This window comes from Penicilliopsis zonata (genome assembly GCF_001890105.1).
Source record: "Penicilliopsis zonata CBS 506.65 unplaced genomic scaffold ASPZOscaffold_34, whole genome shotgun sequence".
Classification (NCBI taxonomy): domain Eukaryota; kingdom Fungi; phylum Ascomycota; class Eurotiomycetes; order Eurotiales; family Aspergillaceae; genus Penicilliopsis; species Penicilliopsis zonata.
In genome coordinates, this window is record NW_019208938.1 from 15,828 (window position 1) to 40,335 (window position 24,508).

The 24,508-nt window shown below is 44.5% G+C and overlaps 10 protein-coding genes across 10 annotated transcripts; 3 read left to right on the forward strand and 7 right to left on the reverse strand.

The window, feature by feature from the left end:
• Positions 1-1,249: 1,249 nt before the first annotated feature.
• On the reverse strand, positions 1,250-1,935 carry ASPZODRAFT_1502299 (hypothetical protein). The gene has a single exon (XM_022725595.1). It carries the CDS (start codon positions 1,901-1,903, stop codon positions 1,484-1,486), a length of 420 nt encoding a protein of 139 aa, XP_022576755.1. The 5' UTR covers positions 1,904-1,935; the 3' UTR covers positions 1,250-1,483.
• A 666-nt stretch (positions 1,936-2,601) lies between these two features.
• On the reverse strand, positions 2,602-4,305 carry ASPZODRAFT_105511 (hypothetical protein; the record flags this gene model as incomplete). Its single annotated transcript, XM_022720904.1, has 9 exons — positions 2,602-2,830; positions 2,886-3,103; positions 3,155-3,188; positions 3,240-3,329; positions 3,383-3,545; positions 3,652-3,810; positions 3,862-3,880; positions 3,942-4,068; positions 4,124-4,305. The coding sequence occupies 9 exons, from the start codon at positions 4,303-4,305 to the stop codon at positions 2,743-2,745; spliced, it is 1,080 nt and encodes a 359-aa protein (XP_022576756.1). The 3' UTR covers positions 2,602-2,742.
• A 2,954-nt stretch (positions 4,306-7,259) lies between these two features.
• ASPZODRAFT_37403 (hypothetical protein) lies at positions 7,260-7,910 on the reverse strand (the record flags this gene model as incomplete). The annotated part of the gene is made up of 1 exon (XM_022728289.1): positions 7,260-7,910. A coding segment is annotated over one exon (651 nt), but the record flags the coding sequence as incomplete, so codon positions are not given.
• Positions 7,911-8,351: 441 nt separating this feature from the next.
• ASPZODRAFT_77343 (hypothetical protein) lies at positions 8,352-10,140 on the forward strand (the record flags this gene model as incomplete). Its single annotated transcript, XM_022730164.1, has 6 exons — positions 8,352-8,550; positions 8,602-9,077; positions 9,196-9,513; positions 9,580-9,690; positions 9,749-9,909; positions 9,975-10,140. 6 exons carry the CDS (start codon positions 8,352-8,354, stop codon positions 10,138-10,140), a joined length of 1,431 nt encoding a protein of 476 aa, XP_022576758.1.
• A 1,173-nt stretch (positions 10,141-11,313) lies between these two features.
• ASPZODRAFT_77332 (hypothetical protein) lies at positions 11,314-13,347 on the reverse strand (the record flags this gene model as incomplete). The annotated part of the gene is made up of 5 exons (XM_022730163.1): positions 11,314-11,460; positions 11,539-12,232; positions 12,304-13,031; positions 13,102-13,247; positions 13,299-13,347. The coding sequence occupies 5 exons, from the start codon at positions 13,345-13,347 to the stop codon at positions 11,314-11,316; spliced, it is 1,764 nt and encodes a 587-aa protein (XP_022576759.1).
• A 1,264-nt stretch (positions 13,348-14,611) lies between these two features.
• On the forward strand, positions 14,612-15,675 carry ASPZODRAFT_137396 (hypothetical protein). Its single transcript, XM_022724303.1, has one exon. It carries the CDS (start codon positions 14,678-14,680, stop codon positions 15,440-15,442), a length of 765 nt encoding a protein of 254 aa, XP_022576760.1. The 5' UTR covers positions 14,612-14,677; the 3' UTR covers positions 15,443-15,675.
• Positions 15,676-16,896: 1,221 nt separating this feature from the next.
• On the forward strand, positions 16,897-19,103 carry ASPZODRAFT_137397 (hypothetical protein). The gene is made up of 2 exons (XM_022724304.1): positions 16,897-17,991; positions 18,045-19,103. Exons 1-2 carry the CDS (start codon positions 17,190-17,192, stop codon positions 18,971-18,973), a joined length of 1,731 nt encoding a protein of 576 aa, XP_022576761.1. The 5' UTR covers positions 16,897-17,189; the 3' UTR covers positions 18,974-19,103.
• Positions 19,104-19,475: 372 nt separating this feature from the next.
• On the reverse strand, positions 19,476-19,679 carry ASPZODRAFT_20645 (hypothetical protein; the record flags this gene model as incomplete). Its single annotated transcript, XM_022727634.1, has 2 exons — positions 19,476-19,485; positions 19,537-19,679. The coding sequence occupies 2 exons, from the start codon at positions 19,677-19,679 to the stop codon at positions 19,476-19,478; spliced, it is 153 nt and encodes a 50-aa protein (XP_022576762.1).
• Positions 19,680-20,110: 431 nt separating this feature from the next.
• On the reverse strand, positions 20,111-21,736 carry ASPZODRAFT_1502396 (hypothetical protein). The gene has a single exon (XM_022725596.1). The coding sequence runs from the start codon at positions 21,463-21,465 to the stop codon at positions 20,326-20,328; it is 1,140 nt and encodes a 379-aa protein (XP_022576763.1). The 5' UTR covers positions 21,466-21,736; the 3' UTR covers positions 20,111-20,325.
• A 1,423-nt stretch (positions 21,737-23,159) lies between these two features.
• ASPZODRAFT_20647 (hypothetical protein) lies at positions 23,160-24,131 on the reverse strand (the record flags this gene model as incomplete). Its single annotated transcript, XM_022727635.1, has 1 exon — positions 23,160-24,131. The coding sequence occupies one exon, from the start codon at positions 24,129-24,131 to the stop codon at positions 23,160-23,162; it is 972 nt and encodes a 323-aa protein (XP_022576764.1).
• Between the last annotated feature and the right edge of the window lie 377 nt (positions 24,132-24,508).

Below are 24,508 nucleotides of genomic sequence, written 5' to 3' on the forward strand. Positions count from 1 at the left end.
ATCATCTCCGTTGATGTGGTGCAGGGTCTAGCCATTAATGGTTCCAAACACAGGTACTGCAGACACATACATGCAATATCAGTATGAGTTTCTTGTTCTGGCAGCGAATGGCTTAGCAATTCGTATGCTGATGTGTGCACCAGACCAAGCGTGTTGTCGACTGGATCTAGGACAACTAGCCCAAGACAGACGCGAAGAAGAAGGGCAGAGCTGGGCGCATCATCCCCCTGCGGCTCCCTATTGCCGTGCTCCAGCGCGAACGCACACTGGACCTCTTCCAATGTCATCTTTCTTTTGGCCCAGATTATCCAAGAAAGCAACCGCCGAGCCAAAAGCTTTCTGGCTTCAGGCTGGCTGTCAATTTGTTCTAAAATCGACTCGAGCGCTTGCTGCAAACCTTGCGGCCGTTTTCGGAGTACTTCATTTATCTGGCTAACTGTGGCCAGAGAAAGTACCTCGTCTAGTGTGAGTCGCGCCATTAAGAATCTATAGGTGATTAGTATCTGCGCTAGAGAAATCAGGGAAAAAATCATACAGGCTCCCAGATTGGGACACAATTTCATCAACGAACTTGCTGTATTCTGCAATCCCTGGCGCAAGATCATTTTCCTGTACCCGGGATTCGACATATAGCTTTATGTCTTGACTGTTCCCCTTGACCTCAAGCTGATGGGCAGCCTTTATGCTTTGCCGGATGTGAGGAAGGTCCCTGCTGGTTACCAGGACCTGGATTCCAGACGCGGCCAAGGTTGTAACATGATTCAATAGCTCGCTTGGATTGGCAATTTCGTCGCAGCCATCCAAAACTAGATAAATGGGCTGTACTAGACCGGCCTTAGCCACCAGCTGAGCTACTTGGTGTGCGCTTTGGAGCATGTCCAGATCTTTATATGACTCTTTGAGGATGCTAAGAGTCTGTCCGCTTGCCTGGCTGATCAGTTGTCGGAGCACACTCACAAGGATACTGAAACTCGTCTGTTGGTGTCTCGACGGAAAATCGCAGAAGAAAGATACTGTGACAATGTCTTGATGGCCCTGTTGTGCCAGGAGGTGATTAGAAACCACCGAGCTAAAATCACCATCAGAACCGTCCGTGCTTTGGAAGAACCTAGAGTATACGCACGCGAGGAAGCTTTTGCCTACGCCAGCTATCGCTTAAATCAGCAATTGAAGCTGAGGTTTTGATAGGTATACATACGCGGGCCATAGCACCATAAGAGCTTTGAAGACCTACCAATCCACTCCTGGAGTGCATTGCTTTCTAAAAACCACCTTCCTGTTCCTGGGTAAGGGGTTGGCTTCTGTCGAAGTGGAATATCTGTCAAGGGAACCAGTGAGAGCAATATGGTCCGATCCTGCTCTGTTCCAACAATGTAAGCTGCTATAGTTTAGAAGGGCCCGGAAATTTCGTTTTTCACCTTCACCCAACGGCGAGTTAGCCGTCACACTGTCCAATCCAATTAGTATAGTATCTTGAGAGACCTTACCAGTGCAGTACGTGCAAGATACTTGAGGATATAAATTCTGTGAAAACCGTCCGGAATTTATGAAGCGTGTCAATATGTTGCTGTAGTTCTCGATCTTGAAATGGCATCAAGAACCTTGAATTTCGCTTTTGTAACTCGGAATAAAGGGCTGAAAGTTCCGTTTGGCAATCAGTGAAGAAATCAACACCCGGCAGCGCTGGACATGACGGTAGAAGCCCCATAGACTCTGTTTCTGTCATGGCGCGTTCAACACGAAACAGCACCTCCACAAGGGTAGAGACTTCCCAGAGAAACCGTTTCTGTGTCTTCGGCGGGTTGTTGACCACACAGGCATAGCTGTAACTGAGTTGCGTGATCTGGGCTGCTAGTTGACGGATAGCAAGAATGCTTGTGGCTAGATTGAGGGATTCAGCCATGGTCAAAGGCTTCAAGAGACGTAGACTGGTGAATCAAAGTCAAAGAATGGAAGTAAACAATAGTTTAGAAACAGTGGTCGAGGTGCAAGATCTACTACCCCTCTCTACCCCACTTGGCTCAGCGCCAAGCTGGCGTATTAGAAAGATGCATTAACTGACCGTCAGATACCCACGCGACCGTTCTCAGCTATGGCCATCATATATTTGAGGCCGAAGTACATATTATGGAGAATGTAGCCGTCAGCCTGGCGGTTCTCAAGCTGGACAGACAGCACCGCAGGAGCCCCCAGGACTGCTTGGATGTGTAAACATTAATAATTCTACTATAATATATGAAGCTTAAAAAACCTAATTATGCTTCAGTTCATCCTATCACTTGGACAATATAATTGCCTTCTACATAGAGGTGCCTGGAAAAGGCTTCGAACTCCAATTTTTGTATCTATCAATTCAAAGATGCCCCCTTGCATCATTAGGTGGCGATTAGTTTACAGGATCTTCATATGGATCAGAGGAGAAAAAGGCGTACAGAGTAGCTGTATAGTGAGGAACACAAACCGGTCGCCAAATGCTTAGTCCCAGAGATGACTTCAAAGATACACAAGGCACTTCTAGGGTTAGGGTTTAGGGTTAAAACCGCAGGAACCTTGGCATTTAGACTCACTGCTTGTATAAGGCCTTGGGATTTGCATTTTCTCCTGTCCTCTCAGTATCTGATAGTATTTTTCCCGCTAACCCTGACCGAAAACCCTAAACCCGGTAATAGATGGGGCATGTGATGAATACTCTCCCATAAATCCATGGTCCACTCTCATGCTCTCATTATCAGAGTGGTATATTTAAGCTCTCACTCCGCATGGTAAATCAAAATACCGTTTCTGTCGCACCGTTTCTCCTTCCCTTCCGAAGTATCGCTCAGACTTGAAACTACTCCAAGTAAGTCATGTATGCCCTTCTTGTACCGTTGATCTGGAAAACAAACCTCCAATGTGCATTGCCCAATGCCATGTTCCGGCAACAGTCGATATACTTAAGTAGCTCTTTGTCAGTAGCCTCTCCATATGGCGGAAGTTTTGATAATGCTAGATGCCAATCTTGATAGCACGCATTGATTTTTTGATCAAGTAAATCGACAGCAGCCTGTTCCGAAAAGTGCTGTTGTTTCAGAAGTACGATAAGATCGATATCAACTCCCTGCTCCTGTATCTGGCTCAGCTTACAGCAAATTATAACTGAAGGTATAGAACTTACCAAGTCCTTTGGTAATGAGAGAATATCGTTGGAGCTTCAGCTCGCTTAGTTTGGCACTCCAAAAAATTATCAATGGAACACTTACAGAATCATGAGATCAATAGAAATCCGCATACATTCTTGGATAGACGCATGGTCAATGAGTTTTTGATCAAGCTGAATGTCACAGCGGTATCTAATCACATATTAAACTACCACAAGTAGCAGAGAGAGCTCAAAAAAACTCACTCGATCATAACGAAACTTGGTAATCCTCCCAAGGTGATTCTGCGACGTTGCATGTATTCATCGATTGGATTCGAAAGCCAAGTGTCTTCCTTGACAGACTGCACTTGTTCCAATAAACCATCAAACCAAATTTGATGGTACTGTTTAAAACGTGCCTGCTGTTCTTGGATACGTTTAATTGTTGGTACATAAAAACGCTGGAGAAACCTACCGGGGGAGGATCTCTAGACAGATATTAACAGCTGATCTTTAACAGAGTCAGGTCGCACTAGCCTTCTTAAATCTAAGCCAAATCGTTTTGAAGAGATACATCAACGGCTCGTCCTCTTCGCCAACGGCAGTGTCGCCATTTTCGACTATGGAAAGTGTCTGTCGGACCACCTCCCTAGCCCGAATTGGATCATCTTTAAGAGGACCTTCATCAAAACCTATCTGTGATTAGTGTTGCTGATGAGTAAATAGAGAGACTTTCAACACACGGTCATCGAACATGAATGCCTAGAGCTTTTATTAGGAGATGACATATTATTATTGAGTCCAAATGGTGGTCTGCACATACCCAATACTGCCAATCAGTAAGTGTTCGAAGTGCTTCCTTGTCCGCGTAAGGGACCCAGATAGCGCAAAGGTAGGCAAAATCTGCCTTATTATATAACTCCACTGCAGACCCATCTAGGTGAAATAAGCTTGGAGAGAAAGGTCAGCTTTGGGGGAGCAATAAAACGAATTAGATTGCCAAACTCTTTGATTGCTGCGGCGCACTCGCTCTTGACGCCATCATAATGAATGTTCACGACGGGGTCAGCAGCCATAATAGATGAAAAAATGTTAGGGATGTAAAGTCGTAGGCCTAAATGGGCTTGACATTGTTCTCGGGTCGTTTCAGAATCCGTTTGTCGGACCTGTGCGATCTGCGACGACATGCTCAGCGGTCCAAAAGAGTATCAAATTAACCTGGCTAGAAGTGATAGGACAGATTCTGTTTAGCTAATCCAGGAGCTGATCTAGCTGCTTCTCAAGGAAATGTGCAATCTGGGGGGACAACGCTCTTAGATAAAGGTTTCAATGATTGCTATATCATTTCAAATATTAAAGTTTCGTAGCCTCCTCTAGGTTGAACGTTGAAGCAAGGTGATGACGAGGCAAATCACTAGACCTGGTAAGTATGCCTGAGAATTATATCAACTTATCATGGTAGATTCAATAGCAATCAAAAAGCTTCTCGAGTGTGACATTCAGAGTTAAATAAGTCCCCTACATATTGGAATGCGTGATATAGTACTGCTAGCATACAGAGAGTATTTTTAATCTGGCGGCTAGATGGGTTAGTTATATGGATATGTTTACATTAGAATTGAATTCGCTGTACTTGATCGTTTCTCATTGAAATTCCTATTATTCGCATCCCATTAGGGCCTATCCTTATTTTCGCGCAACTGAACCACTCGACATGCCCGGTCCTAAAGCTTATTTAGCTAGTCTATTCGATTTCTTGCACGTGTAACCCTGGTATTTAAGCTGAGACGTCTTGACCGCATCCATGGATGCTAGAATAAGGTTAGATTCTTATCCACTAGGAATCCTTGGTAGGGAGTTCCAATGCTTCCGCAGCCCCAATTCAACCCGAGTACTGCCTAATCATAGTATCTACAGGGTCTCATTGGCTAATTCCCCTCTATTCTGACATATGCCATACCTGCACGATTCCTCCTTCACGGAAGTCGGATCTCCGGTACAAGCTGCTAATACTAAAGAGTATTCTCAAGCAAGCTAATAACTGTAGTGAGATACTCAACATAGATAAGATTCATTCTTATGATCATTGTTGACCGTAACTTGGGGTCCTTCCATGTATCTTCCTATATACCCTCGGGCTGTAGTGTTGAACGCCGCCTGGTGGCTATTGCAGGAAGTGGAGAGTGGTGGTTTGGTTACTTGGGGATTTTGAGTTCTATACCGGATATCCATGGTGGCAGGCGACAATGTTGTTGCCAAGGCCGATCACCGACGTCACACTAGTCTACATAGTACATCCTATTTGGTATTTAAGATATATGGGATAGATAGTAATCTGCTTCCATGCCAAAGCTTAATAGGCTACCTGGTATGTTGCATGACAGAAAGCAAGGAGCACATTAAACTCTTTTTATGAGGAATAGGGTATCTTGTGTTATAATTCTGGTAAAGAGTAATCATGAATTCCAAGCACTAATGTAACTGGATAAGGATAGTTTCAGCTGCTGTTATGTATAGTAGTAATATAGTAGTAGAAGAATGAAAAGTTAAGGTCTCACATGTGTTACCCTAATATATAGTTACCTAGAAAGGTATATGTTCAGATAGTTTAGATAGTCCATGGTGTGCAAGATGCCCTGGATAAGGAAGAGATGGGTGATATGCTAGATGCATGATGAAGTCATCTAGAAAGCGTGCAGGAGAGAAAGAAAAAGTAAGCCTAGTGGCGCTAGGCCTTGCTAGGCCGTGCCTCCAGCATTCCGTATATGTAATTAGTAGAGGGAGTGGAACTACCACACCCCTACCTGAATCGAATCAGTAATCATTTCATGTGAACACCCTATTTACCTCAGGCGCCGACTCACCATTACCACCACCACATATCTTAATGGCAGGGATATCGACGTTGTTATATCTAGAGCCCCTACACATCGCGTTAAATAGAAAACACGGGCTTAATTCCTGCTCTTACCATATATATATCTTTAGGCATTGAAAAATTTTCAATGAAAACGTGATTTTTACGTCAAAAAAGAGGGATATTATGATACCCAAGGATTACACGACAGCCTTCTGTGTAGTAAGGTACCTAATCTTTGAGGCATCATGCCCTGGGAAATTGACGCAGAATCTGACGTAGGAATCAATATAGAAATTAGCGTACCAATCAGCACATATCGTCTATGAGATGCTTGGTTAGATACATAGTGTGATGGCCCAAATCAAATAGAATAGTCCATTGGTGCCTGCTTAACTAAAATATTTGAACGAAGAGAGGAAAGGGGAGAAGAGAGAGAGATGCGTCGCGAGGCGCGCCTGACATCCCTCTCCCCTCCTAACACTAAGCTAAAACAGGAATGGCATTTCTATTCACAACTTCTTGGCCTGAGGCATCTCACGAACAACCTCGCCGTCTCCCGAACAGCCTCGCCGTCGCCGTTACATCTGGTGGTAAAGCTAGCCCCATTTTGCCAATAAGATTAAAGTAATTGTGGTGGGCCCTGCCACTTGCACCCAAAAGAATGTGGTAGTCATATGACCTGATTGCGAGCTCAAGTAAGGGAGGAGTATCTTTAGAGACTGTGGTGGGAGCGGTAGGGGTGTGGTTGGACTGCGCTGTAGTGAGTAGCATTGTTATACAGCAGAAATCACTAATTCTTTGACCTGATTCTGACCTTACTTCAAGATTGTGGTCTTCGGGCTATCTTATCATAATCTTAGTATTAAATTATAGAGGTTGGAAGCAAGGAAAGATAATAATATCAAACTTCAATGATAAATCCCATTAGAACGCAGCATTTACAAGCCCGAAATGATATATCATCCACATTCTAACCTAAAAAAGACAAGGCACTTATGATCAACCCCTCTCTAGTGACAGCGTCCTTTTGCTAATCTATGAGCCATAATAGGAAACAATCCCCGTAATAAAAGACCCCAGCCAAAGGGTATAACAAAGGTAGGCATGGTGTATCTTATGATTGTTGCTGATTGCTCCAAGGAGGAATGCACAGGTAATTATGCCTGATAGTAGAACTATGCCAGAAAATTCCGGCAGGACCAATAGTGTAGCCGAGGAGAAGGCAATAGACCATCCTAGAATCATGGCCGCAGTTAGGGTTATGCAGGAAGGGATGCCCAACATAATTGGCATAGTTTGTCGTCCAAGAAGCAGATCACCATCCACGTCCGGCAGATCGGAAATGTGGATTGTGGTAAGTACAACCAGACCGATCATCAGCAATGACCAAATTGTATCTTTGCTCAGGCTCTCCAAGTCACAAAGCCTAAGCCACACTCGGCTCACGTGGGCTTGATAGGTTCGATTCGTGATAATATGAACAGCACAGCCAATCAGAGAATATGCGCCAGAACAAAGAATATTTCGGCTCAATGCATTTTCATGTAATTTGGTAGTGTTGTATAGGGTATCAAGAATTAAGAATAATAAGGTGAGCAGTAGGATCCCAGAGAATTGAGCATAGATTATAGCGGTGAGAAGAAATACTCTTCGCACGTTTTTCGCAGATGTAATACTGATTCTTTGAGATGGGATAGGTCGCCAAGGCTTGTTGATGGTATCTTCAATGATGGAATGAGCTTGGGTCTGATTATTGATAGCAAAAATGAGCAGGTGAATTGAAGTCCAAGCTGTAGTTGACCCGGCCGCTCTCAAGGTATTCCAGTGAAGTAGAAACTTGAAGTCACAATGTATGTTGAATAGAGAGGCTAGTAGAAAAGCTGCTCCAGGCAGTATAATTGTTTTGATATCAGATTGAATGAAGAGAAATAATGTATAGAGGTGAAAAGAAGCTCTTTTAATCATATTGATTATGAAGAATGCCTTGAATTTAATTTCCTGTCAGATAGTCAGTCATCTTAGGTGCTCAGGTCTTTCTTTTATAATCATCTTAAAGACTAAGTGAATGGCTCTATCTAGATATGATGTATGATATGTCTGAAAAGACATCTTTCATCATGCAGTTCTTGACCGCTTGATAGTTAACCACCTTACCTATACCTACATATGTGATAGGTCTTAAAATATATCATCATTGTTAGTAAGCGCCTGTTTCCTAGGTTGGTGGAGGGTGCATTTAAAGATGAAAGAGAGACAGATATGTCTCTTTCTCCAGACACTTTTACACATGAAACTTTTGATTCTTCTTCATCACAATCCAAATTCTCGTCTCCTGCGTATAGAATCATTTTTAAAGATACAAGGACTGCAATCATGACATTGATTGAGCTATTTATATTGATTGTGCCTTTATTTCTGATTCAACGAGTTATCTACCGGCTTTGGTTCCACCCTCTTGCTAGATTTCCAGGACCCAAACTGGCAGCCTCAACTAGCCTCTATGCTGCTTATTTCAACCTCGTTCGGGGTGGGCAATACACCATGAAGCTTCCAGAGCTCCATCGAAAATATGGTATTTCACTAATTCATTCTCTTTCATTACTGTGGCTGAATTGCCTTTTAGGACCAATTGTTCGGACATACCCAAACGAGTTGCATATTCATGACAAGGAGGCCTATGATCAAGTCTTTTCCATTGGTACTTCTTTCGACAAGTATCGGCCATTTTATGACCACCCCTTTGGCGAAGGCTCGCATTTCAATATGCCGGATTTGAAAACATCTAAATCGCGCAGGGACATGTTTGCCCCATATTTGTCAAAAGCGACTGTCCGTAAAATGGAACCGCTTATCAGAGAGACGCTCTTACATTTTATAGAAATACTGCTTCAAGCAGGAAAAGAAGGTCAGGTCATCAATCTTACAAAAGGCTATCATTCATTCACAACAGATGCTTTTCTGAATTATGGGTGGCGGAGGCCTTTTCACGCCATGGAATACACTAACTTCCAGTTCCCTTCTATTGCATACATGAATGATTTTTTGATTGGCGCTGTTCTGATTCGAACTTTCCACCCTCTTATCAGAAACATTTTCAGTGTCATGCTCAAGTACCCGCTATTGAGAAGATTAAATAAGACAGTATCTAATGCTGTCTGGCTGCAACAAGTAAGTAATAAGTCTACTCATTGAAGAAGCACTTTTCTCACATCTTTAGAAATGTCGACAACTAGTCCTTGATGTCATGCGAGACCCAGATTCTGAGAATACGCTTTTCTCAAATCTTCTTGCCCGCCACTCAAAAGACAGTGGCATGACTGACTGCAGCCCACTATCTGTTAATGATCTCACAGCTGAAACTATCGTGTTTCTGGTTGGGGGCGAGGAATCGACGGCCAACACATTGATTCACGGAACTTTTCATATTCTCAATAACGACGCCATCAAGAGCCATCTCCTACAAGAACTTTATGAAAATATACCAGACATCAATGCATTGCCAGATTCACTGGCACTCGAGAAATTGCCATATCTGGTATGTGCTCCAGAGGTGGCGGTCATTATAAGTTTATAGTGGAAGTAAATAACATGAACTTTACAGACAGCAGTCATTAAAGAGTCCCTCCGCTTTACCCACGGACCACCAGGCCGTCTTCCCCGTGTTGTTCCAGCAGCTGGTGCAAGACTATGTGGCCGTGATATTCCTCCAAATGTGAGTTTTCCGATGTTCAACATGTAATCTGCTAATACCTGAAAACCCTAAACCCTAGACCATTGTATCCATGAGCCATTACGTCTATCATAATGATGAAAAGATATTCCCAAACCCCGAGGCCTTTATGCCGGAACGTTGGATGGGAGACGATTCTCATTACCTCGATAAACATCTAATTTCATTCTCCAAAGGCTCAAGAGGATGCATTGGAATCAAGTATGAATTTCATGTAGCAATATATACAATATTACATTCCATACCTGATGCTAACAATGACACAGTCTCGCCTACGCCGAATTATACCTGGCTTTTGCCTACATATTCCGGGTCTTGGATCTAGATCTGCATGAAACTCAGGCGGAGGACCTGGAGTGGAGAGATTTCTACGCACCTATAACAAAAGGCCAGCTCAAAGTAACAGCCTGTGGCAGAAACTCGGTTCACTAATGCCAATAAATTGTTGATGTGTGCTGCACCCCATTTCCTCTCCTTGAATAACATCAGCCTGCGTTTTACTTCTCGGCTCGACCGAACTCATTTGTCAGTACAGACTGGCTATCATGCAAAACGATGAGCAAGGCAGTCCCGTCCAATTTTCAAAAGTGGTCTTCTTGTGGCTATTTGGGGATGGTTCTATGGTTAACTAGTCTTTATTCAAAGCTCATGAATTTCGGGTTTTCCATTATATGCTTAAATTAGTCCGCGATATAAAAATACTAATGACTTAATAGGTAGCATATTGTTGATGTTAAAGTTATTAAGTTTAGAATGTTGATTACAGCTTTTTTGTCTTTCATTTTAGGGAACTTCTTGGCTATAGGAGTTATGAAAATAGTTTATATAGGTCGTGCGACATTAAATTATATTAGGGACTTTCAAAATTGTAATATATTGTTAAAGAAACTTTGAATCAAAAAAAGAGAGAGAGATATATATATATATATTGGCTGTGTTTATATATGACAGTATTCATTCTAATTAAGAGATTATAATGTTCCTCGAAGCCTAGCTCCTGGCAATAAACATGCACTTGAGAGAATAAGATTATCTACTTTGCTTTCTCATGTTTCATTATGTTGTATTTGTAGAAATGGTAACATGAACCCAGTGTCTGGGATCGATTTTCGACCGCTAGAGTCTCGGGCCAATTGATAAAATATGATTTCATTCCATCTATTCTATATTAAGTTCCTTCTTATAGTGTGAAAGTTAATGCTGTATCAATATTTGCTCAACAGCTGACAAGTCTAATAAAAATCTCTAGTCTCACTTACATAATATAATCTAGAAGAATGACCAGGAGTTAAAGCTATATACACTAATAGAGACTAAATATAATGCCTAAGGCTAATACTTAAAAAAGAGTTTCACACTTACTTAATATAGACTATCAGATCTATTTTATGCAGCTGAGAGAAGCCAGATCACTATAGAGCTCTTAGCAACGGTTCTTCAACCGCCTTTATGATAGCCATTTCCCCAGCGCCAATGATAATTTATTAACTTAAATTAGTCAATTTGAGAGTCAATAGAAATCCTTCTTTAGCATCAACATTTTTGCAAGTCGCGAGTAGTTTTTTTGAATAGATCAGAACTCTTTAATGCCCCAAAGCTTAACTATCACTGTTTTGCTTCCTGCTTTAGTTGTAAATATTCATCAATAAAGCCATTAAAGTCACGTGGTGAATATGGACTAAAGAACTCGGAAATTGGGTTGCTCTTACGCCGACTCTTGAGCCCCAGGTCTTGGAACAATAAGTCGATGTACTATCAATAAGATGTTAGTTCGAACGAAGGATAAAAGTCTTGTATTAGTAGAGGAATAGAAAAACAAAAAGTACCCACAGGCAAAAAGTCATAGAGAGAGTACGGAGATACCTGGCCCTGATTCAGGTATCGCATTCGAGTCCAAGCATTCCACAAGGCCACCTCTTTTGCCATCACATCTATACTGGGAATCTCAATTTCCCCAAGCAGGTATAGAACTGCCCAGAAGGACTGTATTTCTGCAACTAGAGGCGTTTGTGCTGTGTGAATCTGACCTAAGATAGCAATTGAGCGATCGCCTTTTGCTGCTAGTTCAACAGGAATTACTCGGCGATATAGTCTCCATTTTCTTTGCCGATGTGGATCCAAACGCTTTTTATGGCCTATTTCAAAAGTCGCGGTGAGAAGTGGGAGTTTCTGCTGTACTATTCTGTCGGCAACAGCTTCATGAGAGATCCAGTCAATCTCCTGGTCCCTGAGAGTCCCTTGTTCATAGTCAATTGGAAGCAATGCATCGCAGCAAGTTTGGTAAGTGGGAAGGCCGATGAGTTTTTTGTGAGGAGCATCAAACATGGAAAAATGGTCACCCCAGCCGGTACACATGAGCATAAAATCACTATGGAAAGGTGTTGAATCTGGTTTCTGCAGGTGCACAGTACCCTTATTAATTGACTTGATTCGGTCACGTAATACCGTCAAGGCTGGGCTATGTAAAGTAGGCCAGAAATTAGGAGCTGTGATGATCCCAAGTCCAGAATGGCACCAAAATACACTATTATATATAATGTTAGCTTAATACAATAGAAAAGAAGATGAGTCCTGAAAATATTGATCTTTACTGACCCTTGCCGCCCAAACTCTGGCTCAAGCATTTTGACATGATCACCCTGATCATAGCCAGCATTTTTATAGCTAATGGTGCCAAGCAACTCCCAGAACCTTGTAATAAACCATCTACCTAGTGACGATTTTTGAAAGGCTCTATATAGTAATCCCTGGCAGTTAAGAATGGAGGGACTCAGGTATGACATGAGTCTGGTGGAAGTCAAGGCGATGCAATGGACTCCTCCTATAAGATTCGATGGAAGAATCGCTATCGGACCTGCTCCTTCTTCCCGTATTAGCCATTTCACCCTCTTCCCCATGTTCAGAAGCGAATAAACCGCATCACAGGCCGATTTCGCTGCACCAACTACCGCTATTTCTTGGATTTCGTCTTTGTCACGGATCATGGAGAGAGCGTTGCCAAGATCTCGGGCATGTAATGTAGGCACGGAACCATCATTGCAATCTTCGTCAAGCGTGGGCATGTTAGGGATTGAGGTAATTCCAGTCGCGACTATAAGCTTGTCTGTCTCTATTATATCCAGGCAATTGCGAAAATAAAGGCGCCAACCTCCATCCTGGAGACGAGTAGCATTCCGGACGAAAGTTTTCAAACGAATGCGACGAAGTAGATCGTGGTCATCAGCATATTTCTGTAGGTAATCATAAATCATCTCGCCAGTTACACGTGGATCGTTGGAATGTTCGTTATTAGGTGACATTGGGGTGTCAGAGTAGTTGAAAAACTAATGGCAAAATTGTGGGATTAGCGCCTTCTAAATATGTGATTAAGACAATAATGTAGGGTATACTCACCCCGACTGATACCTGGGCAACCAAGCCTGGATATAACCGGTTTTTGCTCCAAACTCCTCCAACAGTATCTTCAGAGTCAACAATAAGGAGTTTGGTAGCTGGTCGAAGTCGTAGATATGTGCGAGCCGTTACAAGTCCGTACCATCCTTGCACTTTTGTTGAGTAAGGCTGGATATCAGAATGTTTAGAAACCTCACCTGCTCCAATTATGGCCACATCTAGACGTTGAGGTTTGCCTGCGTCCATAGCGTATTATCTATAGTAGGTGAGGCCTCTGGTAGAGGTAGAAGTTAATGTTATATGCTTTAATAGATATTATAAACTAAGCATATCATAGAACCCTTATATTCACCTAATTTTCCATGCATGTGGTACAGCTAGTACTAATTTTCCTTTTTCTTTACTAGGCTAAATTATGGTGAGACAAAATGATGCTACAACCATCATATACATCTGGATAATATTCTGATCTATGTGTTTGTTCAGCAAATAGTGAGTTCAAAAGGCCATAAAAGGGCGGTCTAGAAATTGGCTTTTGAACTCTTCATATTACACTCCACTCCATTCAGTATTGGCCTATAACTAACTAGCAGCTATTCAATACCTCCCGTTGGGGAAACCCTGAAGAGTGGTTACATCTTAGGGTGGTGTATCTATACCTGCAGTACTACATTCTTCCAATCCATTTAGCCAAATCATTATATCAAATATACAGAATGAATAAAGTTTAGTCCTACTTGAGTGAAATCGGGAGGGCTGAGCAAGTTTTACAACCTAGTTTTACTTGATATATCACAAATTTGCAGATCCCTATTTCTCAATCAGAACGGTTCAAGCCCAAGTTCCCACCACTTCAGGTCCCTCTGTGACTCAGTATATAAGCCTCCTTACCTACCGTTTGAAGCTTCCTGGCGGCATCATTTTCCCGGGCCACAGATATTATACGATTAATATACACACACTTTAACAGAAATAAAAGAAACCTGGCAGTATAGCTAGGACAGTAATAACTGGTATTAGTTTTTTAAATAGAAAATCCACTGTCTAGATATTAACAAAGCACTAAGTAAAATTTAAATAAACTTTCATAGGAAAAATAATAATAATATATATATATTTTTACATATTAAAAGTTCTTATAGCTAAATAGTTAAAATAAACTTTTTCACAAGCACTAGGTCTGCCATAACCACCCCTTACTTAGGTATGTATATATGCAAGGCTCCTATATAGTGCACTAAGCATATAATAATAATCAATTACCACAGCTAAGGCCTGGTAATTACTTATGGGAGCCTTCTATTATAATGGGATAGATATACTAAAATCTCTGGCGTGCAGGAGACCTACATGTAATACTAGGGTGAACTATAGATCTTCCACCTACAGGTGCTTCTATCAACTGGGCCTCATACTTGGCGGTGTAGTAACTACCTCATACCAAAAGAGCTTGAAATGTATATAGGGCGTTTCATCCCCGTGTTGCAAAAGTATTGCTCATCGCTATTGCCCCGATCAATTTTACTTGACTGATCTTCCACCTTTAATACCACTTATTCAAACTCAGTCATCGAAAATGGGTTTCAACAAGTGGCTTGATAAAAGGTTGCTCTCTATATCTCAATCAAAGTGGATTTCATCGTGCATGGTTCAATATTATTATGCATCTTGCGGAATTATTTGCGGCCTCCTCGTTCTACTTGGCCTCGTTGCTGCCCGCTTTGTCCCTCCAATCAAGCCCTGGTGGACAGCTGAGCAAACAGCACTTCACTACCAGACTCATATTAAAGGTGTCCACGGCGGTGCTGCTCTAATGATAGTTTCAGGGATGTTCTATCTCCCATTCTCAGCCGCTATATCCTACCAGATGCGTCGTGTCCCTAAATTACCCTACTACGTCCATCAAGTACAGTTAGCTGCAGCTGCAGCTGGCGTCTGGACTCTCATGCTTCCAGGTGTAATCCTTGGCTTAATTGGTTTTAGACCTTATCGACCGGTCGAAATCACGCAAACCCTAAGTGACCTATTTTGGCTATGTTCGATTATGACATGGCCAACATTCATGATACAGAATTTTGCTTTTGCGCATGCAATCCTTGCTGATAATCGGGAGCAACCTCTATTTCCAAAGGAGCTTGGAATTGTCAATATCATTATACCCATCCTTTACACTCCCGCGATCAGTATACACACGACTTTGTATGGCCCTTTGGCATTCAATGGGGGGATAGGATATTGGACTATTTTTGTCATTTTCTTTACACAACTGTGTATTGACTCGGTCTACCTCGTATTGGCGATTCGACAGGAGTCTAAGGAAGAATTTGCGATGGAGAGCTAGTGAGAATGAGAAATCTTCATGCCTTACCAGGATAATTCCAGGGGAAGGGCTTGATCACCTATCATTGTGTCATTGCCTTGCATGACGACGGGAATGTAGAGGCAAGGTGAACTGGGTGCGCGATATTAGATATGAGGGATAATGAACAATCTAGTCAACCAGTTATCCATTGCCTTTGAATTTTCAGTAAATTCCGCTTTCTCATTGAAGTTAATGCTAGGCCTAAGCCGCCCTCCTGCAAACATATCCGGGTCCATGTCTTCTGCCGAGCCAGCGAGCTGATCATTAGCATGCACTGGAGGTGGACGAGGCTAGCTGCTTCGTCCTACCGTAGAGGTTAGGTTACAAATAAGGCCATACTCGATGCTAGCGCAATGTGTACTTCCTCAGGGAAACGCCATGAGAGAGCGCTGCATGGGCTTCTTGTCATTCGGATAATTGAGCCACCGCTCTGGCTGGAAGGCCTCTGGGTTAGAGGAAGACATCTATATTCATGTGGCCTAGATGAATTATAATATTGAAGAGTATATATAATGTTTCTATAGATAACCTGAATCAGCCATGGCATTTGAAACCTGTTCTTCTTATAGTTTCTACATAGATAATCTAGACCTGATGACAACTAAGAAATAACTAGATTATTCATGGCTACTTGCCATAGATTATGTAGAGCTTATTATACCGATGTGTAGTAGGGCCTGCCAGTTTATTCTTTACCCTGGCTGTCATCACTGTAGTCTCCAGCTCTGCCCACCCTAGGGTAGATCTTAGAATACCAGGCAAATAAGAGTCAAGATCTTGACTATGTAGAGACCTCTAATACCGCCCAATATTCTTCTGCCTTTCATCCTTAGGCCAAGCGCTTAAAGAGGTCTTAATCACCATTATGACGACATTGATAAATCCGGCAGTTTTAAGAGCATTAGGCCAGATCCATGTTCTACATTAGCTTACAAAATTTCACTCCAGCCTCTGTACTTAGGTCACACATCTAGATAGTCTATGGGACTCATTTATAGGAGTCATCGTCTGCATAGACATTGACAGTGAACGCTTATAATTGATGTCTCTATAGGCTTGTGCCGGCACTGCAGCTACTGATAAGTGTTAGTTAAGCAGGTCAGTATAAACCTAGTAAAGTGCTCTAAATAGTGATCATGAGTAGGCGGGCACAGCTTATTAGATATAAGAGAGTTCAGAATTTTCTGGAACAGTGTGCATGTGCCGCCTGAGGTCATGTGTAATCACTCGTGCTTACCAATACCATATTGGTCTGAAATAATCAAATAACCCTGAATAGGTATAGTAGTACTAATAGAGTTAAATGTTAGTTTGCCACTCTTACAAATCCATACAAGCTTAGATTATAAACCAGCTTTTATGGCGGGCTTATGATCGGAGATAAAGAGAGCTTATAGTTTGGCCCCATGAATGATGACTCTTTAGGGTTTATTCGGACTTGAACCCATCTCTATTGGCGAAGCCAATCCTCCGAGCTGACATTTGTTCAGTTCATTCCAAATTAATAATAATACCTTTGTTAGGTTATGGGATAAGCTTATGACGTCGCGTAATCACTTCGATGATTGATTTCGAATTGCTCGGCATTAGCAGGGTTAGTCCGAAAGGTTGCTTTCGCTTATTAGTGATACTATATATATGGTATTGTCAAGTCCATGTCTCCATGGTAATTGCTGTACTGTCCTCATTGAACCTTTCACCACGGCCAAGAACCCCCTCGTGAATCATGGAAGCTGTCCTTCGAGATGCTCCTCTGGGGCAAATTATCCGACTCCTGACGAGGAATCGGTACTTTCAATATCCAGAAGAAAAGCCCGGCTTCAAACTCCCCGAGCCATGGATACAACTGATGAATGAAAACAACAATGGAAAGGAAAAGGAAGAAGGCGAGAGTGATGAGTTGACTGTGAAACAGAGCCATGACTCTGGAACGACCAACAATCCTGACGAAGCCCGCCTTGAGGCTGGTGAGGAACAGGATATAACGATCAAAAGAACGTATTCCATGCCGATCGTCCCCCAACGAACCAAAGAGGGTGCTATCCTGGTCGATTGGTATTATACCGACGATGCAGAGAACCCACACAATTGGTCCAATGTCAAGCGGGCGCTGCTCGCGACTATCATCTGCCTCTACACGTTTGTTGTCTATACTACATCTGCCATCTACACCTCATCTGAGCAGGCCATCATGGCCAAATTCGGGGTCAGCGAGCTGCTGGCCACCTTAGGCCTCTCACTTTACGTCCTCGGTTATGGTACTGGCCCCTTGATCTTCTCTCCCTTGAGTGAGATTCCCATAATCGGACGCAATCCTGTGTATATTATCACCATGTTTCTCTTCGTCATCATTTCTATCCCCACGGCATTAGTGGGCAACTTTCCCGGCTTGATGGTGCTGCGCTTCTTGCAAGGCTTCTTCGGCTCTCCTTGTCTAGCCTCGGGCGGTGCCTCCATCGGGGACATGTACAGCTTCCTGTCTCTGCCATACGCCATGATGGCCTGGGTTTCAGCTGCATACTGTGGACGTAAGGGCTCCTCTTTGCCCCCCCCCTCTTATGATTCTTAACTAACTGCATAGCTGCTCTTGGCCCACTCATCAGTGGCTTCGCAGTGCCCGCCGAGTCCTGGCGTTGGTCGCTTTACGAGTCTCTCTGGGCTTCAGCCCCAGTCTTCCTCATCATGTTTTTCTTCCTGCCCGAGACCAGCAGTGCGACGATTCTTCTTCGACGGGCACAACGTCTTCGGAAGATCTACAACGACAAACGTTTCATGTCTCAGTCAGAGATAGACCAGCGCCACCTGCGGTTGTCCGCCATTGCAGTCGATGCGCTCATCAAGCCCTTAGAAATCACCATCAAAGATCCGGCCGTGCTCTTTGTTCAAATCTACACGGCCATTATCTACGGCATCTACTACTCCTTCTTCGAGGTCTTCCCCCTCGTCTATCCGGTCTACTATAACATGAATCTGGGCCAGATCGGCCTGGTCTTCCTGTGCATCATGGTCTCCTGCCTGCTGGGCGTCGCCATCTACTTTTCTTACCTCTACTTCTGGGCCAATCCTCGCATCGTTAAGCTCGGGTTTCCTGTGCAGGAGCAACGTCTAGTCCCAGCTCTGCCCGCCTCTTTCGGTCCTACTATCGGCCTATTCCTCTTTGCCTGGACAGCGCGCGCCTCCATCCACTGGATTGTTCCCACCATCGGCATCGCCATCTACGGTGCTGCCTGCTTTGTTGTCATGCAATGTATCTTCATCTATGTTCCGCTCAGTTACCCAAAGTACGCTGCTAGTCTGTTCGCCGCCAATGACTTCTTCCGCAGTGCGTTGGCTTGTGGCAGCGTGCTCTTTGCACACCCGCTCTTCAACAACTTGGGTGTGGCTCGCGGTGTCAGTCTCCTCGGTGGACTAAGCGTCATCGGCATCGTCGGAATCTTCTTGCTTTACTTGTATGGTTCCAGACTCCGTGCGTTGAGTAAGTTTGCTATATCAACCGAGGCGATTGAATAGCATGGCTTGCAAGTTGAGGGTATATATGCAAGAACGGTTTTGCACAAATTTATTAGAGCGTTCCTATATTAGCATCCCAGTTTGAACTTGATATAGTATCGAAATCCAATAACCGTATCTGATTGAGAAATATTGATAATCTAAACTCTATAAGTGCGTCATGAACCAAGCCTAGATAGTTTGGTCCATAAGATTTAACTATAAGCTAGAGTTGCCGATGTATGAACCTTTTTAAATCAAGGTTGATTCATCTCTCAAACTTAACCGTCTCAACAGGCTATCCTCCTTTTTATTTTTATATTCTGTCGAGTTGTTCACAGGAACCTGGATACTATTATATTCTAGTTGAAAAGCCTTATATCCAGTTATCTATAATAAATTCTCTACTGTGATTGAGGTCTTCTGATGTATATTTAATTTAGAAGAAATGTTCAAAAAGCAATATAATATAAATAGTTGGTAATATGGTTTCCCTTATAATACTTGAAGGGGAGCCTTGACCTTAAACAACTCTATGGGTAGAGAATCAGCTTATGGCCACTCACAGCATTTTGAGGATATACTTTTGCAGCTTCGATTCAAGGGGGCTCAAAGCAACCACATCAACCCTCACCAAGGCCTCGCCGTCGCCGGGTGTTGGCATCTCGGCTTCATCAACCTCAAGGCAGGCGTGCTTCCCTTTGATCCAGACAGCTTGGTTGGCCATTTTGAAAACGAAATGCTAGATGAGATCGGACTTTTTTATCATCCTACGAAAGTGACTGACCGAATGCGTCTTTAAATATCATTCTTTGTATATGCATTGAATCCCGAGCCCGAAGGGATTGCATCCAAACCCGACCGCCGAAAATCATTACTCTGTACGGAGTACTACAACATAGTATATTGGGGAAAGGATTCTAATTGCGTCAGCTCACAATTGAGTGCCGACAGAGTTGGCAGATGCCCCGAACCCCGTTGCCGGTTCCACGGTGTGTCTACAATCCACACGAGCTCTTCATATACCTTGGACAAGACCAAGTTCAGAATATCCCTATCAATAAATAGGCTGGTGCTGTCTGGGGTGCTTATTGAGAGATAATAACCTCGGAAGTGCTTTAATAACAGCACTTTAGAATGAAATATTCAATGAACATAGGGGTATTATTTGATTATATGTTAGATGCCTATTATATGATACCCAGTCATCTTATACTCTATTATACAAGTCATGCAGTACTGGTTAGAGCAGGAATGGTCATCATGCTTGATGATATGTCGAGGGTAATCTCTTAGCCATCAGTCATCGTTCAGCGTGACTATACCTTTTTATTTTGAACAGAACGCACATGAAGCACCATGGTAATTATAAATCAGCTTACAACACGCGCGCAGTTGCCGTTCGACACGACGTACCCCCAGGTCGCTGATGATGATACAAGATCCGCCGTGCCATAGTAAGTCGATACCGAGCACACACTTGACGTGACTATATAGCAGTACGAATCGTACCAAGCAGAATACATACAAGCAGAGTTCTCCTGGCAGGACACACAGCAGTCGTACGCTGAGGCAGAGCTAGAGCTTGAGAGGGTCTCGGCGAAGGTAGTGGCATAAATGTTTTGAATGTATTCGCCGGCGAGCGAGCCAAACAACGAAGAGAGCGGGGCGCCTGCCAGATTGTCCGTCGCGCAGGCACCATAGACACTGGTGGTTGACACCGCCGCCGTCACAGTGGTGGTGGCTGTCACGGTGCTGGTCACTGCCGGCGCGGTGCTGGTCTCAGTGATAGTCGAGGTGGTGCTGTAGCTGAGGGTGGTAGAGACCTCCTCGGCGACCATGGTCGTGCTGCTCGTGATGGTGCTGGTGGTGGAGACTGTGCTGGTTTCGCTGGCCGCTGTCACCGTCGAGGCGGCGGCTGTGACCGTCTCGGTGGTGGTGGTCTTGATCGCGGTGATGGTCACACACTCGACAGAGGTGGCGTACTGGTAGTCGTCATGTCCGAGGGGGCAGCTGGTCTCACTCACGTCGCGTTTATACACCGTGGTGCCGGTCAGCGAGTCGGCAATCGGGATGAAGCCAGATGAGGTGCCGATGGTGGAGGTGCTGGTCGCAGTAACAGACACGGTTATCGAGAGGGTGGCGGTAATCGGGTCCGCAGTGACTGTCACCGTAGCCGTGTCGTATTCTGTCGAGGTCGTCGAAAAGGTGTCCGTGAGGGTGCCCGCGATGTCGGTGACCGTGGTGGTCGCGTAGTCTGTGAGAGTCACTGTCGACGCAGCAGGCGTCACCGTGACGGTGTCCTGCGTCGTCGTGTACACGATAACGGGGTTTGCATCGTGGATGGTCTTGGTGGCGGTGGATGTTGGGATAGACGCCACGGACTCCGTGCCCAGGTCTGTCCAGCAGGCAAACGAGGGCTGAGATGCGGCGGATGAGCTGGCAATGGGAACGTTGGCCGCCGCCTGGCCAAGCAAGAAGCCCGCCGTGAGGGCGATGCGATAGAGAGACATGGCGAGGGGAGTTGAGATTGTGTTTTTGCTGTATGGACACCCCAGTCGCTACATTCTTTAATAAGTATGATCACTAGTTAAGTAGTTAGTGGTTCATTACCCCTTTCCGTCGCTTATTTTCACCATGGCTCGGCTATTTTCACCATGATATGATGTTCTTGATTAACTTCATCCGCCTGATCAGCACTCAAGGGTCTAGCCTGGGTACTGACAATTGAGCTTCCTGCCTCTATGTATTGTTAGATGAGTTTATAATCTATGCTCTCTCAATAGAAGAGACATAAGGAACAATAAAACGGAAATGTCAGAAAGACGCGTCAGACATAAACCCTGACAGAGCTGAGGCTGAAAGCAAAGGTCACATTGAACCAATCAAAAGCCCTCGATTGGACCCTTGCCAAGTATCCGCATTACTCATTACGAGGTAGAGTCATTACTCCCTATACGGAGTACTCCGTACCTGCTTTAGCGTAGCCACTGCCGTACGTTGAATATGGTGCGTGATATTTCCGACATATGAAATATACTACAACTTTTCTATTAATATTGAATCTCCGAAATAACCCTCGACTGTCTAAAAAGTTGTACTAACTATAGAGTAGGGATGGCTCTGAAAGATTACACAACTTGTAAAATCACCATGGGATTGTTAATTACAGCTAATTGCAGTGAGATTCTAAAAATATAACTTACATTGCACCCAATTTTTTCACTAGCCCTGGGCTTTTATAAGGTCCACTTGCCTAGCCTCGCCATATGATACCTTGATATTCAATATTTCAAGCGTAATTCAAGCGTAATTCTACAATTACGGTATAATTTCTTTGGTAGCCGTGGAACCATACCTACTATGTGCTCTCTTGCTAGAAATTCTTTCTAACCATAGGCTTAATAGTACTTCTCTAAGGTTTTATATATATATATATACTTTATATGCTCTCTCAAATTTGTGCAGTGCCCTGCTAACCTGTGTAGTATCACCTTGGCCACGAGGCGGATCATCTGTAACTATGGATCATTATTTGAACAACAATAGAATTGACAGAATTAATACATATGATCATAGTACCCTAATTTTAGGCCTTATATTCCCATTATAATATAACTAATACATAATATCTTATTTACTTGAAAGACTACTCATGTCTTCGAGTTGAGTAATCAATTAGATTTCATGGTTCAGTGGACAGCGGACTAATCGCGTAAAGCTTTTATAGCCAATCAGCATCAGATGTCAAATCAGGTCAATTGTCCAAGACGTTGCAAAGCGAAGCTCTGTAACTAAACAAGTCCTAAGACTGAGTAGATGCACCTAAGAGAATAATAATCAAGTACCTGTGTTTAAAGTTCACAGCCACAGACAGTATATTAGTCTGTAAAGATTTTACTTTAATACCTAAATACATATACTCATTTATTAGTTTCTGGATATATATAATGGAGTGGAGACTTCTATAAGCAATATATATATAATTGATTAAACTGCTATCCATGTATATTGAATAGCCACACACTTTGCACATGTAGACTTCCAACGTAGGTCTTCCAACCAACTGATCAAGTTTTGCTCACAAAGCTCGCCAGGACAGACCTTGATCGAGATTACGGCAACTGGAAGGACTTTCTTACGGCTGGATTCTGGACAGTACAAGGTTGTATAGGAGATAAGTCATATCAATAGGGTTAAATACTGCCTAGTTATAGTGGTGATAGTGATGGTGGTAGATATGGTGGTGATGGTGGTGGTGCTGATGGTTTGCAGCCGATTGCCTGGTGGTCTGTGGATAGCCCGATACCGCGCGCTGGTCGGACTGATTCCCAGCCAGGCCGCCGGGCCAGCTTGTCGGGAAAAGAGCCGGCACCATGCCCGTGGGGGCAGCCATTCCCGAACCCAGCGTGTTGAAGTGCTGCATGATGGGCATGGAGTTCGCCACAGAGGTAGAGGAGAGAGTTGTTGTCCAGGGGCCCAAATGCTGATTGGGGGCGGCCCCCTGGGGGATAAAGGGCACGAGGGAGTGGCGGTAATTGCTCGAGGGGAGGGGGCCGGTAGACGAGAGAGGCGGAGAGAGATGCAAGGGCATGCCCAGCGAATCGACAGTCATGGCGGGCGAGGAGGCCGTCATCATGTCCAAGGCAGCAGCCTGATCGCCCGGGGGGTATGCGCTCTGGTCGAAGGAGGGCAGCGAGCTCGCGTTGGGAAACACCGACAGTCTGCCCGGGTCGGTCGGGGGCGAGGGGGCGGCAGCGGGGGCTAACACCTGGCTGGGGAAGCCCCCTCGGCGGGCGGGCGGGTTGGACTCGGGCGCGGCGTCCAGGGAGGAGAAGGAATCGTTGTCGGCGTCGTCAGAGTCGTCGGAGAAGTCATCGGGGGGCGAGGAGGAGCCGGTTGCCGTCGAGCTTCGAGCGGCGACGGCCGCGGCGACGCCCCTGTGCGCCTGCCGGAAGAGGGCCTTTTGCAGCTTTCGCCAGCGGTTCCGGCAGGTCAAGGGCGGGCGACCGGGCAGGTTCGCAGCAATGGCCGCCCAGGCGTGGCCCAGCTCGCAGACCTTGGTGGTGAGATACTGGTCTTCCTCGGGGGTCCAGTGGCACAGGCGGTCGCTGACGGCGGAGTTGAGGATCTCGCTGTGGCGTCTGGCACCCTGATCCTCTTTCCGACCAGAGATCATGGACGCTGTTTGGGTAGATGTATTGATGTGTAAATATAGATATAGAGAAGACGCACCGATTCAGTTCCGTTTGGTAGGCAGCAGCAGCACGAGATTGATATCTTCTCTGGGCGTCCAGCGACCCTTACACAGGAGGGATCCAGGGAGTAAACAGGGCTTACGCACTCTGGCCTTCAGAAACACGCCCAGCAGCAAACGGGCGAGGTGTTTTGCCTGTGTCCGCTTTCCCCTGGATCCTCGCGACCCCGCGCTGCTCGCCATCTCACCTCGACTATCTATCAGCCGCCCGGGCATCACAACTGCAACAACAACCAGGAAATCCGGCTGCCCTCTCTATTGGGCCCCAACACCGTCCGGAGTCCCGGCTAACTCGGGGA

Bases quoted from the DNA above. Each gene is read 5' to 3' on its own strand.
- ASPZODRAFT_1502299 (XM_022725595.1), bottom strand. From the start codon at position 1,903: ATGGCTGAATCCCTCAATCTAGCCACAAGCATTCTTGCTATCCGTCAA.
- ASPZODRAFT_137397 (XM_022724304.1), top strand. From the start codon at position 17,190: ATGGAAGCTGTCCTTCGAGATGCTCCTCTGGGGCAAATTATCCGACTC. The intron at 17,992-18,044 runs GTAAGGGCTCCT...CTAACTGCATAG, and splicing joins TTCAGCTGCATACTGTGGAC to CTGCTCTTGGCCCACTCATC.
- ASPZODRAFT_137396 (XM_022724303.1), top strand. From the start codon at position 14,678: ATGGGTTTCAACAAGTGGCTTGATAAAAGGTTGCTCTCTATATCTCAA.
- ASPZODRAFT_1502396 (XM_022725596.1), bottom strand. From the start codon at position 21,465: ATGTCTCTCTATCGCATCGCCCTCACGGCGGGCTTCTTGCTTGGCCAG.